This window comes from Myotis daubentonii, chromosome 8 (genome assembly GCF_963259705.1).
Source record: "Myotis daubentonii chromosome 8, mMyoDau2.1, whole genome shotgun sequence".
In the NCBI taxonomy this organism is placed as follows: Eukaryota; Metazoa; Chordata; class Mammalia; order Chiroptera; family Vespertilionidae; genus Myotis; species Myotis daubentonii.
This window is the reverse complement of record NC_081847.1, coordinates 25,344,431-25,361,395: the sequence shown is the minus strand read 5'-3', so window position 1 is coordinate 25,361,395 and position 16,965 is coordinate 25,344,431. Positions and strand designations below refer to the sequence as shown.

Genomic DNA, 16,965 nt, shown 5'->3' with positions numbered 1-16,965 from the left:
TCAGAGGGCCCAGCACATCTGTGGGGAATAGGAAAGGTGTTGAGTCCCGTCCTTTCCCTTCCCTGTATCCAGGATAACCAAGGCCCCCTTGCCCGATTCCTTCTACCTGGAGAAAGGGGAGAAACATCCTGACCGTTAAGACCCTGGATTTGAGGAGCCTGATCTCTGCCTTCCCACGTAGAGTGTCCTGGACAGAAGGCTCCTAAAGGCACATGTGCAGCTCAAGATCACCTCCCTCCTGGGATAAAGAATTGCAGAGGCTCATTAAATGGTTTTCTTTCTTTTTTTTTCCTTCTTGGCACAAAAGCATTTGGTAACTATCCAAGGAATGCTGGGGTCCTGCATACTCCAAGTTTACAAACCACCAGAGCACGGTATTGCTTCAGGATGGTTTGAGTTCAGCGCAGCGAGACCAGACTCGGCCCGTACCAAGTGAGCACGTCCCTCCTTGCCCCCACCTCGCAGAAACCGGCTGTTCACCAGCAGAGATTAGTGGCAGAAGTATTGCTATACTGGGTCAGGGAGATGTCACAGGAATCCACACTCCTTCGGGGCTGCCTCCACAGATGGACTCTGACCTTGAGGGCTCTGTTCAGGCACCAGGAGTGCGGGGTATGTAAAGCCCACCACCCATTCCTAATGCCCATCAGAGAAGACAATTCCTGGCCTCAAGGAAACAACAGCTTCCCAAGAATGAAAGAAGGCATGCCCGTCAGCTTCTCCATTCAAAGTGGGTTGCTCCAGTCGGGGCTATGCTATGGAACCTGGAGGATGGGCGGCCTGAACCAGGCAGCACTGGGGACAGCTCCCCCCAGGAGAGAAGCTGTGGCTTATTCACCGGAAGCAGGGAACTCCTGGCAACTCAGAGCGCCTGCTGGAAGTTGTCCATGTACATCACCTCAGCTCATCCCTTCCCTTGCTGCAAGTGCCAGAGGCAGAGCTTCCCCACCCCACCCATGAGGTGGGGGCAGGGCCATGGTGTCCTCTGGCCCAGTAGCCACGAGCGAATCACAGCTCTCCTGCCCTTACCAGGTTGGGAACAGCCCACCTCTGGAAGGCCTGGCACCTGGCACCCAAAGCAGTGTGGCGAGGCCAACTTCCTGGGTTGAGTGATGAGTGAATAGATGGGTCATGACTCCAGGAGCAAACTATCCTGGAGGCATAAGTGTGCACAAAACCCACAAGGTCTCTCATGATGGAAGGATGTCACTATAGTAGCCCAAGGAGCCCAAACACCCAGAGGAAAAGCATTAAATCTCCCTCTTCAGCCCCCAACACCAATTCCAAGTTTTTTAAAACCCTTTTAGTGCACGGGAGCCCTCACACTTCCCTCCATGCTGCAGGCCACTGACCCAGTGGTTAATTCAGAAAGTATTCACACTTGTTGAACGACAAGGCCCCCAGGTGGGGCTCACTGCAGGGGAATCTGGAGGCTGAAAAGGCTTGGAGCTCCTGGTCCGAGCCCCTAGTTATCACCACCACAGGCACAGCAGAGCCAACCCACGTAAGCTCAGAAGAGGCCACACTTTCCATGTTTTTATACAAAAAATTTAATAAATATTACTTTTCAAAATTTATTGCCAGGAACAACACATCAAAGATGCATTTTTATGTTCGTAACACTAATATGACAATACAAAGTATCTTCACGGTCTCCATGGTGAACCAACAAAATGACTGTTTTATAAGCCTTCTGGATCTTAAACTTCGGAAGAGCGCTTTGATTTCCTCGCGTAAGGCAGGCAGTGTACTCTACGGCAGCCTAAACAGTGATCTTACTGGGCATCTGACGGTTCAAGTACTCAACTAGCTTATTAGAATACTCCCTAAATGCAGTAGATAACAAAAATCAAACCTACGGTGGTTCAGTATTACATACAAATGGTGAAAGGAAATCAGAATTTACAAAATAAGATTGGTGTGCTTCCAACTTCACACAATTAATTTGATCATTTTAATGATATTCAACCACTCACATTTTGGCTACGTTTACATCATAACTCAACTTGTTCCCTTAAACGGCTGTGCAGCAGATCACCTGCCTGTCTCTTTTCAAGTCTAAAGCAGAAAAAAAAAAATATCAAAACAAAAAGACTGTTCTAGACTAATTCTGAAACTGCCTGTCAGTCCTGAAAACGTGTTTTAAAGTGATGCTCTAGGTTCTCTAGAGGAAGGTGTTTTAAACATCTTGACGTCCAAAAAAATAATAAAAAAATTCCACCAGTATCCCAGGCACAGAAGCCCATCTACTGTCTTAAAAATAAACCATTTTCAAACACCTTACTTTTGGCTTATAGGCAACACGTAGTAAGAAAATAAGTTCAAAAAAAATAAAGCCATACACTTACAATGCTATCAAAAACCTTCAGTTCTAAACACATACATATAAATAAAAAGGAATGATGTTTTAAGGCTCTTGATTATTAAGTTAATAAATCAAATATACACAGTGATTAATAAAAAAAGAATTATTTACATAACTATACAAAAAAAATTCTACTTTTGACACATTTTTCCTCTTTAAATTCTTCATTTTACCCAGCAACTGCTGACATCAAAGTCCCTCCCCCCCGCCCCCAACAACAACAAAATACAATAAAAAAAATAAATAATAAACTCATTTGTGATAGTTGCTGTGGTTCTGAGCTGCAAAGGCACTTTTCAAATACAGAACTACTTGTACGTCATAATAAAACCAATATACAAAAACAACTCAAGAGTCAATAAATATAAATAAAACTATGCTCCTAAGACTGCATCACCATCGGGACATCTGGCAGAAGTGGCAGCTCGAGGCCTAGGGGCCAGGCCTTCTCCTGGGCACTGGTCCCAGACCTGTCGGCTGCAGGGACCATGCCCCAGGGCACTTGGGCCTGGATTTTGCATAGCTGTGAGATGCAGCCCTCGATCTCCCAGGCAACCACAGAAACTACCATTGCCAGTGTAAGCCAGCTTGTCAAAACTTAAATTAACACAGGGATTCTAAGTCATCAACAGCCTCAGCCTGGCTAGACAGTTAAAGAACTACAGCCCCGCGTGCCCTCGGACTCTGCCTAGCGGTGGAGCGGCGCCCGCCGCCTGCTATACGATGTACTCCATGCGGTTTAGGCTCTGGGCGCTCTCCAGGTCTCTGTTGTCCTGTTTGTTTGTCCAGTTCGGGTGTTTGGCGGGCGTGCCGTTGGGGGCCTTCTCCTCTCTGTCTACCAGCGTGTACGCCGGCTGCTTGGCAAACCGGGCCTTCTGCTGGTGCTTGTCCATGTCGTCCTCCTCCACCTCCGAGTTGTGTGTCCTTATTTTGGACATTTTGGAGTTCTTGTTCTCGTAGTCCTTGATGGGGACCGTGTTGGCCCCGAGCTTCTCGATGGGGTTTTTGATCTGGTTCAGCTGCTCCCGGACGTTGTTGGTGGTGTTGTCCTCGGAGGCCGAGCGGGCGTGACTGCTGGGCTTCCGCCGCTTCCGCACACACCAGTAGAAGGCCGTCACCAGGCAACAGATCCAAGCCACGGTCAGGACTGAGCTCAGCAGAGGGACCAGGAAATCTGCAAGGCAGGCCCCAGCCAGTTACCTCTCGGAACAAAAGAACACCAGCCCTGGTTCCCCTGACCTTAGTCCCTACGAGGGGCACCGTGGGGTCAGGTCCCTTTTCCCAACTGCATACTGGCAACGCACAGCTTGAGCAGCAGTGCTGGGCCCTGGGCCCTGGAGGCCCTGACACTTGTCTCCAGCAGGACTAAGCTAAGCAGCACCCCCCCCAGATTCCCCAACTTTGTGTGGGGAGAGCAGCACAGGGTTCAGGCAAGGGGACTCTGGCTACGTAGGTAGCTCATTACAGGATATGGTTTTCAGAATTATCAGAAACCCATCTGAGCGCAGACAGCTCCAATGCCCCAAGTGGTCATGAGCCCGGTTCCTAGAACAATGATGCTCAGGATCGGGGGAAGGGGCGTCTGGACTCACTGCAGGCCATCGAGCTGTCGATCAAGCCAGTATCTCAGGGGCTTGGGATGGGCTGCCCCATGACACCAGGACGCCAAGAGCCCGAGGCACAGCGATGCTCTGTGCACAGGGCTCTACGGGATCTGGGAACAGTGCATGTGCGACGGGGGTGCCCGCCTGTGAGAGCACAGCCTGTTGGTCCGGGGAAAAGTGAGGTCGGCCTCTGCCCATCGCCCTGTGACTTCAGTCATGTCCCCGGGTCTGTTTCCTCACCAGTTAAGTGGGGTGGAGGGAGCTTCTCGGGGAGGTCAGGTAACTGCGCGCCTGGTGGTTTTATTGGACAGCACGCTAGATCCATTTGGCACCCATCCCAGAAAGGGACTGTTCCCACCGGCACTCACCCGTTCTGTTCTTCAGGGGCCGCCTCTGAACTCGCACTTCCGCAACGGCTGCAATGAGGGAGCTGTTCCCGTCACGTTTACTAACGAGGTCTATAATCTTGTCAGTGATTTCCTTGATAGGGTTCCCATCATCCCGTATGTCTTCAGCAGACTGGAAAAAACAAAAAAAGGTCAGTCTGCAGGGCTAGGGAACACTCCACAGTAACTTTTCTTTCCATTTAATGTAACATTTTACTTATTTTATTTTTAAAAAATTAAAAACCTTTTTTTTTTTCCAATTACAGCTTCCATTCAATATGATTTTGTACTTTTATTCAAAATTACTTGAAAACACACGTATGCCAAACTCTCTTCCAAAGTATTTATTTGCTCCTGGCTAAATGAAGTTTGCTAACTACCTTGCAATCAAAGCATGAAGTGTGAATGGATCTTATACTTACAATGGCCACGTGTATTTCATTATTTGCCGAAGGGGAAGGCTCACAAGCTATGTAGATTGAATATTCAGCGGACACATTCTTCAAAATATTCAAATTCCTCAACTCACTGCAAATGTGCTCCGTGGTAAGACCCTAGAACAATATGGAAAAGTCCACACGAGTAAGATACTGGGAGGAGAAGGGCTGACGTTTGCTTGGAAGGTAGGTGATAGGTAAGCCACACGTTGCTGTAAGGTGCGTAAGACAGGACCCGAGGCTAGAGAACTAAACCCCAGCATGTGACCATCCCGCCTCAGGACAAGCAGCCACACACCACCCCAACGTGAAAAGAAGCTCCGTACCGGGGACATCATCTCTTTGTTGAAGGTGAAGGTGATGTTTGCGCAGTTCTCCTGGTAATAGGGGTCAGACGCACATTTGGTCTTCACAGGCTGGAGGCTGGAGGAGTGACACTCGCCCACACCCGTGCAGGGGCGGACGAAACACTGGTCATCCAGGATGGGGAGGCAGCTCTGCCCGCTGGGGCACTCGCTGTGCCCTTTGTGGAGAAGGCAAGGTCGAGGGCCACACCAGACCTGGGGAGAGATGGGAGTGGGCAGCTCAGGAGAAATGCCCACCCGCTGATCCAGGACTCAGGTGACCTGGGCAGCCCCCCCGCCCTACCTTAGAGCAGGCGATCCTTCCGTTCAGGCACTGGCAGGTATTGCAGTCATCATCCCACTTGGCCCCATCGGGTATCACGCCCCCCATGGTGATGCAAGGTCTCCCTGAAACTGAGAGGTGGAGACGCTTGAGTGAAAGGACTTTCCTTACCTGTGGACGGATCTCTCGTTTCTCTACTCCCTCAGTGAGGAAGTGATTACACCCCTGCCCTCTGTCACGTGACAATAGTTCCTTCCAGGAGAGCAAGTATACTTCCCTCCCCTACTGGCTTTTTGCATGGCCACGTGGCCACGGCAGCACCAGGGGTGTGGTCAGCAGTCTCCCAGGTGGCTGGAAGAGCACACTGCCTCTTGCAAGCCTGCCATTCGCCAGGAAAAGAACGGGTCCCAGACACAGCTGATGGTGCCAGGAGGGTGAGGAGGGACAAAGGATAGACCTGAGCCCAGTCTACAGCACCTATCACTCTGCCCGCCCTACAGACCCATGAACACAAATAAACGCTTGTCGTAGCCACAGAGTTCTGAGATGGCTTATTACACAGCATAATCACAGCTCCGGGGACCTCTCAAAGCGTCCCCTTCCCTCTGGTCCCCACATGTCCCTCGGTGCCCACCCCCTGAGCACAATGCCTACTCATGGCCAAAAATGGTGACTGTAGTGTCTGGAGCACCCACATACCCCAGGACACATGGGCAGCCGGGGTCCGGCCCACATACCTTCCTGGCACTTGGTGCCGCTGTGCCCTGGAGGGCAGACACACCGGTAGCCGTTGATTTCATCCACACAGGTTGCCCCGAAGGCACAGGGTGAAGACTGACATTCATTAATGTCTAGGAGAAATGGAGTTAAAGTTTAGGCTCCAAGGGGAGGCAGCACTGTTTGACTATGTTTTCACTGGCATAATAAACAAATAGAAAGGCATAGGATGTGTAAATATGAGGTGGATGGACTCTCATCATGTAATCAGCACCCAAACAGGCCATCAGTGCTCTGAAGGCGCCAGTCCCAGCTCCCCCAACCACCACCGGCTTGACTTTTAACACCTGAGAATCCTTTAATTTAAATTTGCTGCCTCCCCAAATGAGTTCCTTCTTCTGAGTACAATTTCCAGGAAGGGCTGGCAATGTTCATTAAAAGGGTCAGACAGCAAATATTTTAGGCTTTGTAGGCCATGTGGTTCCTCTCACAACTACCCAACTCTTATCACAGCTGAAAGCAGCTAGACAGTGTTAATGAATGAGCATGGCTGTATGCCAATAAAACTTTATTTACAAAAACAGGCAGCGGGCCAGATTTGACTCCCAGGCCGTATGTCAACCCGATTTAGAGACATGAGATAGAAACAATGCACCCTCAGTCAGTCCCAGACCAGGGGATCCCAAACACCAGCAATGCTTTAAATAACTTGGGGACTGGAACACACACACAACTATTCTGTCACTTTTGTAAAAGAAAAGGCATATAAAAAGGTAGGGGAAAGGCTCAAAATAAAGGATGAACTCTAAGGTTCCTGAAAAACGGCACTGCCTGCCCCCACGGTTTTAATCCTTCCACCAAGTCTTGGGAAAACCACTGGTGTTAGCTCTGTGCTCCACCAGCGTAGCTGTGGTTAGTGTCCACTTGCCCATAACTGCATGTTAGTCACGGGGAAAAGCACACCCTTTCCTTAGGGACTCAGAGTAGCTTAATCGTCAAGTTCTGTGGCTGGTGCTCTCGCCCCTAAAACAAGGAGGGCTGTGCCACCCATGGGAGGGCCAATGGGTACCTAAGGGTCTAGCCCAGCCGTGGGCAAACTACGGCCCGCGGGCCGGATCTGGCCCGTTTGAAATGAATAAAACTAAAAAAAAAAAAAAAAAGACCGTACCCTTTTATGTAATGATGTTTACTTTGAATTTATATTAGTTCACACAAACACTCCATCCATGCTTTTGTTCCGGCCCTCCGGTCCAGTTTAAGAACCCATTGTGGCCCTCGAGTCAAAAAGTTTGCCCACCCCTGGTCTAGCCAGTGGGAAGTGGACGATTAGAGAGCCCTGCCAGGCAATAAAGGGAATCCCAAATCACAGCCTAATTGCTTTGAAGATGAACAAACAGTCTCAGGCTGAGGGGTGTCAAGGGGGGAATAAAGCCACTGGAAACCCGGCTGAGGGCAGTCCTTACTTATTCTGCAGTCAGGCCCGGCAAAACCAGGGGCACACTCGCACCGGTACCAGTTGTCTCCGTCCACGCACGTGCCACTGTTGTAACTAAGAAGAGAGCAAAGACCACCTAAGTTACCAACCTCCCGATCCACGGTTCCGGCTGCCTGTCAACAGGAAGCCATGCCTGTTGCCATCAGCTCTCACCCTGGCCACACTCACTGCTGCCCGGGGGGCTTTAAAAACGCTGATGGTCCCACCCACCCCCAGAGAGTCTCAGACAGGTGTCAGTTGCATCCCGGGCACTGGGACTTATAAAAAGCTCCCAGGTGATTCTCATGGGCAGTCAAGGCTGAGAATCAGTGCTCTAAATCAAGACAACCTGGTGAATTACAGCGTGGTCCACAGCCCAGCAGGGCATTTGTTAGAAAGGCAGGGTCTGCAGCCCACCTGATCTCCCGAATCAGAACCTTTATTTTAGACAAATGCCCATGCACATTACAGCCAATGTACATACGGCTTAAAAGGTGGTCACACTCACCAAGGATGAGGGCTGCAGTCATTGGTATCTGCAAAATAAAAAGACAACTTAACAGGGAAGCAATCTTAGCCCTCAGCAAAAACCCCGAGTTCCCTAATGCCCAAATGATAATGTCGCCGGTAACACCAGCAGAATGCACTTAAGACCCTGCTCAATTGGAACCAGGCCTGCGCCACACTGTTCCCTTCACCGTGGGACCCATGTCCACAGGAAGAGGCCCTGGCAGGGCTGGGAAGGCGTGTGAGAATGGAAAGAGACAGGCGCTTCTCAGACGGAGCTGAGGACGAGACACCATCTGTCTCCACTTATCTCCTCCCGACTTTCTCATGCCCAGGTCAGGGCTGCATCCCATCAAGTCATTAGGACAGAGCCAGGTGATGCAGAGGCCAACATCACACTGCTCTGCTGCCTCTGGTTCTCACCCCCCTTTCCCCGAGTCCCCGGGGGTGTTAGGCTGAGCTCCCTCAGCCTTGGGGGAAGGGGGTGCATGGGGAGAGGGGGGCGGACACTCACTCTGAGTGCAGATGGGCCCCTCCCAGCCTTCTTTGCAGACACACGTGAAGGACTCGCCGTTGACCACACAGGTGCCCCCGTTGTGGCAGGGGCTCGGCAGGCAGCTACTATTTCGGGCTATAAAACAAAAAACAGACAAGACCTAAGGATCCAAAGAGTCTGAGGGGGCAAGAGCCAGACCCCGGGAAACCACTCGCAGGGGCTCACGTGGGGCAGGAAGTTACCTATGTTACAGGTCGTTCCTTCCCAGCCTCCGGGACACATGCACTTGAAAGCATCCCCTTCATCATAGCAGGTGCCACCATTGTTGCACGTGGCCTCGTCACACTGGCTGTCACCTGGAGGAGGAAGATGTCAGTGTGAGCCCCTGACCGGCGCCCTCCCCGAAGAGGGAGACAGCATCCCAGCCGGCGACCACTTACGGGAGTGGCAGGTCTTTCCTTTCCACCCGTTTTTACAGTCACAGTAAAAGTCGTTGACCAGGTCACGACAGGAGCCCCCGTTGTGGCAGGGGTTCTGGCTGCAGTCGTTAATGTCTAGAACCAAAGAGGAGACACCCAGCTGAAAGCACGTCCATCCGGGACCTCACAACCCATGAGAGCCACGCTGTTCCCACGGCCACCTCCACCCCTGCTTTCTGCTCCGAGTCCCAAGACCAGCTGAGCAAGCCCAGGACCTGAACGCCATCACCCTCTTCCCAGGATTAAAGAAGCCCCCGACTAGCTCACTTCTAACGCCCCAAGTTAGGCAAGTCAGGGGCAGGCCTGACCCTCCCACAAAATTAAAATCAAAAGACGGGCAGAAATTATAATCCAAACAGAAGGGGGCTCCTTAATTGCAAGCAGGGACATTAATCATCCCAATTACACAGTCTGACTTGAGAGCGTCTCAGCAGAAGTGCCTTCCCACTGGCCGTCCCCCACATTAACAAACGCGAGCGGGACTGGGGAGACGCTGTCCCACTGCAGGGGAAGCTGGGGTCTCCCACACAGAGATTTCATTAAAAGAAAGGCTTCCTCTATAGACCCCCGCCCTCCATGACCCAGCGCTGTCTGTCCCAAGGGCAGACTCACTGGCTTCACAGTAGGCCCCCTCCCAGCCATCACTGCAGATGCACTTGTAGGAGTTGACACCGTCGATGCAGGTGCCTCCGTTTTTGCAGGGGTTGCTCTCACAGTCGTTAATATCTGAGAAAGAAAAGAAAGAAAAAAAAGCAGGTCAATAAAGGACCAGGAAAGCCAGGCACTGTGCTATAGGCCACCACCTGAGGAGACAGATGCACTTGGCGGCTCAAAAAATCCTCAATTCCATCAGGACTGCTTCTCAAATGCACCAGGCAGGACTCTCCTGAGCACTGTCCCTGTTATCTAATGCCCTCACAGGCTAAGCTGCTCCGTGGGTGTGGGGAAGAAATTCCCGCAGAAAGCGAGACCACCCAAACTACAAGAATTCCAGAACATTCTAAGATGAATGTGCTGAAGGCGAGGCGGCATCCATGATCAAAAGTTAAACACACTCAGTCTTGTAGATCCTGGATAGAACTGCAAACCTTCACTCGTCTCCATGGAAACAACTTAGACACAAATGGCACCCCCCCCCCAAGCTGGGCAGAGGCAGGGAGAGGGTCTTACTTTCGTGGCAGTACGTCCCGGTGAAACCTTTGTTACAGTCACACGTGAATTTTCCTCCCGACTGACTCTTGCACTTCCCATGGGGACCACAGACGTTGGAGGAAATATACCGCACCCCTTCAGGCGTGTCGTTGGAGGCCATGGCCACCGTGCAGCTGTCAATCACTAGAAGACACACTCGGGATCAGACTATGGCCACTGACCCACAGGACACGGCGTTCTCACGCCAAGGACGTACGCCAAGCCTGCGCTCCAAGTGACAGGCACCTTTGGTAATGAGGGTAAGGAATCGAGAGGCACCTGGGCCAGACCTCTGGCAGCATGCCAGGTCACACTGTGACAGCATCAGATGCCAGGCTGACGGGAACGTTTAAATTTGAGTTTGTTAAGGGCACGTTTCCCCCATGTGGCTAGCAAAGCCTATATGCCTGAGGGCCCTTCTCCTCCCACCCGGGACGTCTCTTGCAGTGGTTCTCAACCTGTGGGTCGCAAACAATGAAAATACAGCCTGCATATCAGATATTTACATTACGATTCATAACAGTAGCAAAATTACAGTTATGAAGTAGCAACAAAAAAAATTTTATGGTTGGGGGTCACCACAACATGAGGAACTGTATTAAAGGGTGGCGGCATTAGGAAGGTTGAGAACCACTGCCAGCTTCGCTCCCCACTGCATCGTGCTCAAAGTGGGCTCTGAAGGACACACTTCGAGAACCTGCAAGGCTATGCCCCATTCAGCAGCCACGAGCCACACGTGGCTACTTAAATTTAAACCATGTGAAACTAAATAAAAAGTTTCTAGCTGCACGAGTTACACTCTAAATGCTCCACTGGCCACACACCCCGTGGCCTATGGCTACTGTGCCTGACAGCACAGACACGGGACATTCCACTGCCACAGGAGTCTTCCTGAGAGTGCTGCTCTGAGGAATTTGTCTCAGCGTTGCAGATCAGCCCACCCCAGACGAGGAATGCTAAGTGAGCTTCATTCTCTCCCCTGGGCTACTTGCAGGCATGGTTCTCCCACAGGCAGGCCCGACTCGATTGCTTCCATGTGTTCTGACTTCCCCGAGCAGTCAGATTAGGGGTTTGATCACCTCACTTACACCAGTTCCCAGAGTATGAAGGGGCAGTGACAGAGGAGCGAGCCTCGGACACAGGCCAGGAGCCGGGGGAGGGAGGTACCTTCACAGGGGGTCGTGCGGCAGTGGTCTTTAAGGTGGGAGCAGTTCTTGCCTTCGTAGTCCTCGGTACACTTGCAGAAATAGTCGCTGGCACGGTTGTAGCACTGGGCACCGTTCTGGCAGGGGTTGGGTTCACAATAATCTATGTCCAGCTGCAAGGAGCAGGAGCAGGGCAGCGGGAGAGGAAACAGGAAGACAAAGGTGTGATTATACCGTCTCGGGGGCAGCGGACACTGGAATCTGACCCCTTCATCTGCTTCTGTGAGAACAGCCTGCATAACACACAGCTAGGTCCTAGAGACTGTCCAGGTGGACACTGGAAAGAGCAGAGCAGAATCAGAGGGCTGAGTGGCAGGGATGAAATGGACAGGCTACTGACACTACCAAGAAAACCACTCCGTCTCTCTCCACCAGCGTTTGTCTAGCGGAGATCCCTAGCCAATGGGAGGTTAACAGATTTCACAGAGTGAAGAGTGGAGTGAGGGGAGGGGGGAGAAAGTGAAGGGAAGGAGAGGGGGAAGCAGGGAGGGGGGAGCGGGAGGAGACTCCCTGTAAAAACTCTGCCAGAGGCTCCAGCACCGGCTCACCTGACAGAGGTTTCCAGAGAAACCAGTGGGACACAGACACTGGAATCTGTTGATTTCATTCTGACAGTGACCCCCATTCAAACAGGGGTTGCTGGCACATTCATCGATGTCTCTCTCACAGTGGTCGCCTGCATAGCCAGGTGGACAGATACAGCGATAACCATTAACCAAATCCTGGAAGAGGAGAAGGAGGGGGAGAAACACAGGCTTTCTTTCTATGTATCCACAACACAGGGCTGTTGCGGTTTAGCACAACTATTGAGGCTCAGCTGATTCACTAGACTAGCCAAGGGCCGAGCCTCCCAAAACGTGCCTTGGAGATGACTCCCGAAGGCTGGGGTAACTCGGGCCCAGGGGAAACTTCCGGAGACTCACTTTCACCTGCATTTTTAAACCTCCCGAGCTCTCCCAGGGTCACATCAATCTTAAGTTGGCTTTTGATCATTAAGGTTTCGATTTAAGTGAAGATTTACATACCCGACAGGTGGCGTCATTCTGACACTGGCCAAGGCAGTCATTAATATCTAAAAAACAACAACAAGCCATCATATTAAAGAGGCAATTTACATTGAAATTGGGCTTAATTGAAAAGCCTTCTCCTTCCAAACAGATAAACCCTTCAAATCAGATTTCCTGTGAGCTTCCAGCGAGATAAGGTTACTGCCCTGGGTGGGAACCCTCCCTCATTCTCCCAAGACTGAGCTGGTGAAACTTCACCTTGTTTTAGCCATCTTATCAGCATGGGGCCCTTCCCCCGGCTAATGGCCCTGATAAACGCCATGTTTCCATTTCTGCACTGATCACTCCCTCTTCTAAAACATTTCCTCCACCAGGTGTTCCTTTTACCACTCTAGTCTTCCATGGACTGGCAAACGCCTTCAACACCCATGTTTCATGAAAGTCACAATCAAAACAAAGTCACTCACTGATCTCACAGTTCTGGCCCATCCACCCTGGGAGGCAGTCACAGTAGTAGCTGGCAATCAGATTCTTACAGGATTTGGCATTGACACAGGGTTTGGCCTCGCACTCATTTGCATCTGAAAGAAAATGAGGATGAGCAGCGAGGAAGGGAGTTTTACTCCCCCAGGTCCCTTCCCTCCCCCAAACACTGCCCCAATCATTTGTCTAAAATAGGAGACAGTTTAATAAGCTAAGTAACAGATCCTAGGTGCCCTCTCTTTTGAGCCTCAGATCCCTCTCCCTAGTCATTATCCAATAAGGAATGCTAATGGGTAACTCTGGCTGCTGGTGAACAAGGGGCCCCAGCAGAACAGCAGAAAGCCACCAGGCATTTCTGTGCAAAACCTGGCACCGCCTAGTTGCTGGGATTTAAATGTGGCAAAAAGAATGCAGACAGCTCATTCCTCATGAGATCATCCCCGTTTGGAGCCCAGCTGAACACTCCTCGGACAGACGATTGACATGGTTCAAGGAGTCCCACCACTTTCCCACAGGGCCTGAAAGAGCTCGGCCATTTGCATTCGAACGCCTTCTCCCAGGCCGGCCGGCCGGCTGGACTCTCGATAATAAATTACTTTTCAAGTATGATGTGTGCAGACACACACCGTGGGCCACATGCTCATCTGCCTCAACGGCTCTGATGATCAAAGCCAACCTTGGGGCAGGCACTTGCTTACCTAACTGGCACGTTTTGCCAGTCCACTGGGGTGGGCACACACACTTAAATCCATTAACCAAGTCCAGGCAGGTGCCCCCATGGGAACAGTTATTTGGAGAACAGTCATCAATGTCTGAGAAAAATGGAAGAGGGTTGGCAATTTAATCTCAATCCGTTTGACAATTAAGACAATTTAATACCACACGAGGGGCCTTCACTGAACAGCCAGACACCTGCTGTAAGGGACTGATTTTAGCTTTAAATCCCCCACTGCCCCAGATCATTTAATCCCCAACCTAAGCAGGCAGGGATCCCCAGAGCATCAACCCCTGGGCTATTTTTAAAGAAAAGTTTCATCATGGCTCAGAGGAAGCTAAGAACAACTAAGGAAAAAGAACTCTTCTTTCATGGTGGAAAAGCTTAGTCTTCGTATTTGCTCAGAGTTGTCCCAAAACAACATGCCTGGGGCCCCCACGCCCCACTTCTGCACTGCACTGTGGAGGCCTCTTAACCACTCATCCACTGCCCACTTATGAGGCTCTCTCCGTGAATTCGCTCACCGTGTCTTCATAGCCCCAGGAGATGGGCACTGCCGCTAGCCCGTTTAAACAGGGCACGGGGAAGTTCTGTGGTCAGAGTCCCACAAGTGATGGGTGGAGGCCACGGTGTCAGCGAGGCCATCCGACCCCAGAACCCACATCCTCAACCGTGCTGCCTGCTGCCCTCGGGGTGCTGATGACAGTGGTTTTCTCTGGCCTGGCTGCATCTCAGAAATCCGTGGCTTGTTAAAGGATATGACTCCCTAATTCTGAAGGGAAACTGGGGGACACGGAGCACTGTACTGTCAAGCACCCAGTGGCTCTGATGGGCAGCCCAATATGGCAGCCATGCTGGCTCTATAGCCCGAGTCCCTCTTTCAGGGCCACCTGCTCTCATGACAAAATTCAGGAGTGATGACCTCTCCTGCAGAGAGATGCTCCCTGATTCTATCTGGAGAAGCAGAGCTTCAGGGAGCACATGCAAAGTTAGGAGCTATGCCGGGAGCCCATTTCTTTCAGTAGCAGACACGTGTGCTCACTTAGCAGGGAGGATGGGGGGACTTCCAAGGACAAAGGCCGGGAGCTCAAGCCATACTCCCCACCAGACTGCAGGCTGCATGCATCCCCTCCCACCAGGACACCCCTTCACCAAGACCTCACACTGGACCACGAGCCCAGGTATCTACCCAACCCCGAACCTCCACACAATGACCCTCTAGAAAGGACACAGGCCGAAACTCGACTTACTTGTGGAGCACGTGGGGCCGGTCCAGCCCGGAGAACACTCACACTCAAACCCCAGGGAGGTCTCCTTGCAGCTGCCCCTGTTGTGGCAGGGATCAGAGAGGCAGGCGTGCTCCGCTGCAAAGACCAGGATGGCAATCAGCAAGGGACGTTACCTACACCCTCTCCCCACACGCAGACCCCACACCCGGGCCAACAACTCAAGGTCGTTTCAAAAACTAAAAGCAAGTGTGTGATATAAGCCTGCTGTGTCTGGGGAAGAAAGGAAGTCATCTCTCTCGCTATTTCCAGCCACATCCCTAGGCATCTTAGAGTCGGGGTCGTGGCATCACAAACAAACTGCCTCCCACGGCCCATGTGCATCACCCAAAACACTAGTGCGACCTGAAGGAAGTTTCAAAGACCCACAGGACTGCTGAGATGGCAAGTCTTCACTTTGGAGGATATGCTCATCTTTTTATGAGTCCTTAAGTGTATTTTTTAAAGCCGAGTTACAAAATCATTAAGAAAAGGGATCTCATTCCGCCTGGACCACTTACCAATCTCACAGTTGGGTCCTGAATAGCCCTCAGGGCAGGAACACTGGTACTTGTCAGGACCCGTGTTGCTACACGTTCCCCGATTGAGACACGGCTGGTGAGTCCCGCAGTAATTGAGATCTGCCAAGAAGATCCCAAAGAAGTCAGTGGCTCAGCGATGTAAAGACTGCCAACCCGCTGCGCTTCCAGTCCCCTTCTTTTAAATGCCGGAAGTCATGAATAAGTCACGGGGATGTAACGCCGAAGAGTCGATAACATTGTATTAACGTTGTAAGGGGGCAGATGGTCACCAGACTTATTGTGGGGACCATTTCACAATGGCTGCAAATCACTGTGCTGTACACCTACTATTGCATGTCAATTATCCCTTAATAAAAAAAGGAAAAAAAAAAACACCAAAACTGGAGCCTAAAGGCAAATTTAAGCAGATTCCTGATTCATAATTTAAAAGACACCCTACAAATAAACATAAGGAAATAATAAAGCCAAATGACTGCCATCCCACCCCTAAGACCTCATGCTCCTTCCCCAACATCCCATCCTCAGGGGCCCCTCCCCGAGGCATACCTTTGTCGCAGAGCTGTCCTCCCCAGTTGGTCTCACAGAGGCACTGCCAGGGCTCGTTGCAGGTGCCGTGGACGCACCCCGGGTGCGGGATGCATTTGTCACAGTACAGGCCCTGCCAGCCATACTGGCACCTGGGGACAGACAGCACACCCTCCTTTAGCCTCTACAACATTCAGGGAGATCGGTGCCATTACCAGACCAGGCTGCAGAGCGCAGGGTTTTTTCTGTTTTGTTTTTGGGGACAGGATTTTAGACTCTCAAGGTTTGTCTGGGGCTCCCTCTAAACAAACATTTTCATAGTTGGGCCAAGGTCCCCTCCCAGGCGACGCATGACAAAGGGAGGGCTGTTCGGGGAGAGAGGCCAGTGTGGGGCTGCCCTGCATGCACAAAGCCACTCTTCTCAGGCTCCCAGGAATGAGCCGAGGGTGGAATAAATCAAGCCCAGGGCTGACTATAGAGGGAAAGGAAGGACTCTCTGGTGACAACAATAGCCATGTGAAAGTCTCCGCAAACACAGCACTTTGGGCAATTTTACACAGCAGCTTGGCTCAGCCCTTTGTCTAAACAGTGAGTCACGACCCCAGCACACAAAAATGCAACAGGACACCAAGTGCGGCAGGAAACAGCCTCACGATGAGGCTTTATGGAATCAAACAAGGAGGGAAAGGGGCGCCTCTTTTGGCAAAGAGGAGGGTAGGATCCCCAAACCCGCTCCTGCAGGGAGGATGAGGGAAGCAACAGCTCTCCGAACCAATTCCATAGATAATTTATGACCCACGACTATGGCTGCTTATGCTAATTTATGTTATAGTTATTTCTCACTTTGCCAAAAAAAAAAAAAAAGAAAAAAAAAGGTCAATTCAGTTTATCTACTATTGGGGAAGGGAGTTGAGTTACCTTTCTAAGCGCCTCATTAATC

At 51.2% G+C, this 16,965-nt stretch overlaps 1 protein-coding gene across 5 annotated transcripts in view; it reads right to left on the bottom strand.

The window, feature by feature from the left end:
• Positions 1-1,532: 1,532 nt before the first annotated feature.
• The window catches only part of JAG1 (jagged canonical Notch ligand 1), a 35,450-nt gene continuing 20,017 nt past the window's right edge, over positions 1,533-16,965 (bottom strand). For 2 of the 5 annotated variants that reach the window (XM_059705545.1, XM_059705549.1), the window contains 21 exons: positions 16,047-16,177; positions 15,480-15,599; positions 14,944-15,057; positions 13,677-13,790; positions 12,963-13,076; positions 12,514-12,560; positions 12,037-12,210; positions 11,451-11,601; positions 10,263-10,427; positions 9,705-9,818; positions 9,054-9,167; positions 8,856-8,969; positions 8,632-8,748; positions 8,119-8,146; positions 7,600-7,685; positions 6,157-6,270; positions 5,441-5,550; positions 5,119-5,352; positions 4,778-4,909; positions 4,338-4,488; positions 1,533-3,539 (listed from right to left, as the gene is read on the bottom strand). In XM_059705545.1, the coding sequence (XP_059561528.1) occupies positions 3,082-3,539; positions 4,338-4,488; positions 4,778-4,909; positions 5,119-5,352; positions 5,441-5,550; positions 6,157-6,270; positions 7,600-7,685; positions 8,119-8,146; positions 8,632-8,748; positions 8,856-8,969; positions 9,054-9,167; positions 9,705-9,818; positions 10,263-10,427; positions 11,451-11,601; positions 12,037-12,210; positions 12,514-12,560; positions 12,963-13,076; positions 13,677-13,790; positions 14,944-15,057; positions 15,480-15,599; positions 16,047-16,177 (2,902 nt within the window). In that variant the 3' untranslated portion in view covers positions 1,533-3,081. The remainder of the gene's footprint in view (positions 3,540-4,337; positions 4,489-4,777; positions 4,910-5,118; positions 5,353-5,440; positions 5,551-6,156; positions 6,271-7,599; positions 7,686-8,118; positions 8,147-8,631; positions 8,749-8,855; positions 8,970-9,053; positions 9,168-9,704; positions 9,819-10,262; positions 10,428-11,450; positions 11,602-12,036; positions 12,211-12,513; positions 12,561-12,962; positions 13,077-13,676; positions 13,791-14,943; positions 15,058-15,479; positions 15,600-16,046; positions 16,178-16,965) is intronic. The other 3 variants (XM_059705546.1, XM_059705547.1, XM_059705548.1) reach the window with 3 other exon arrangements.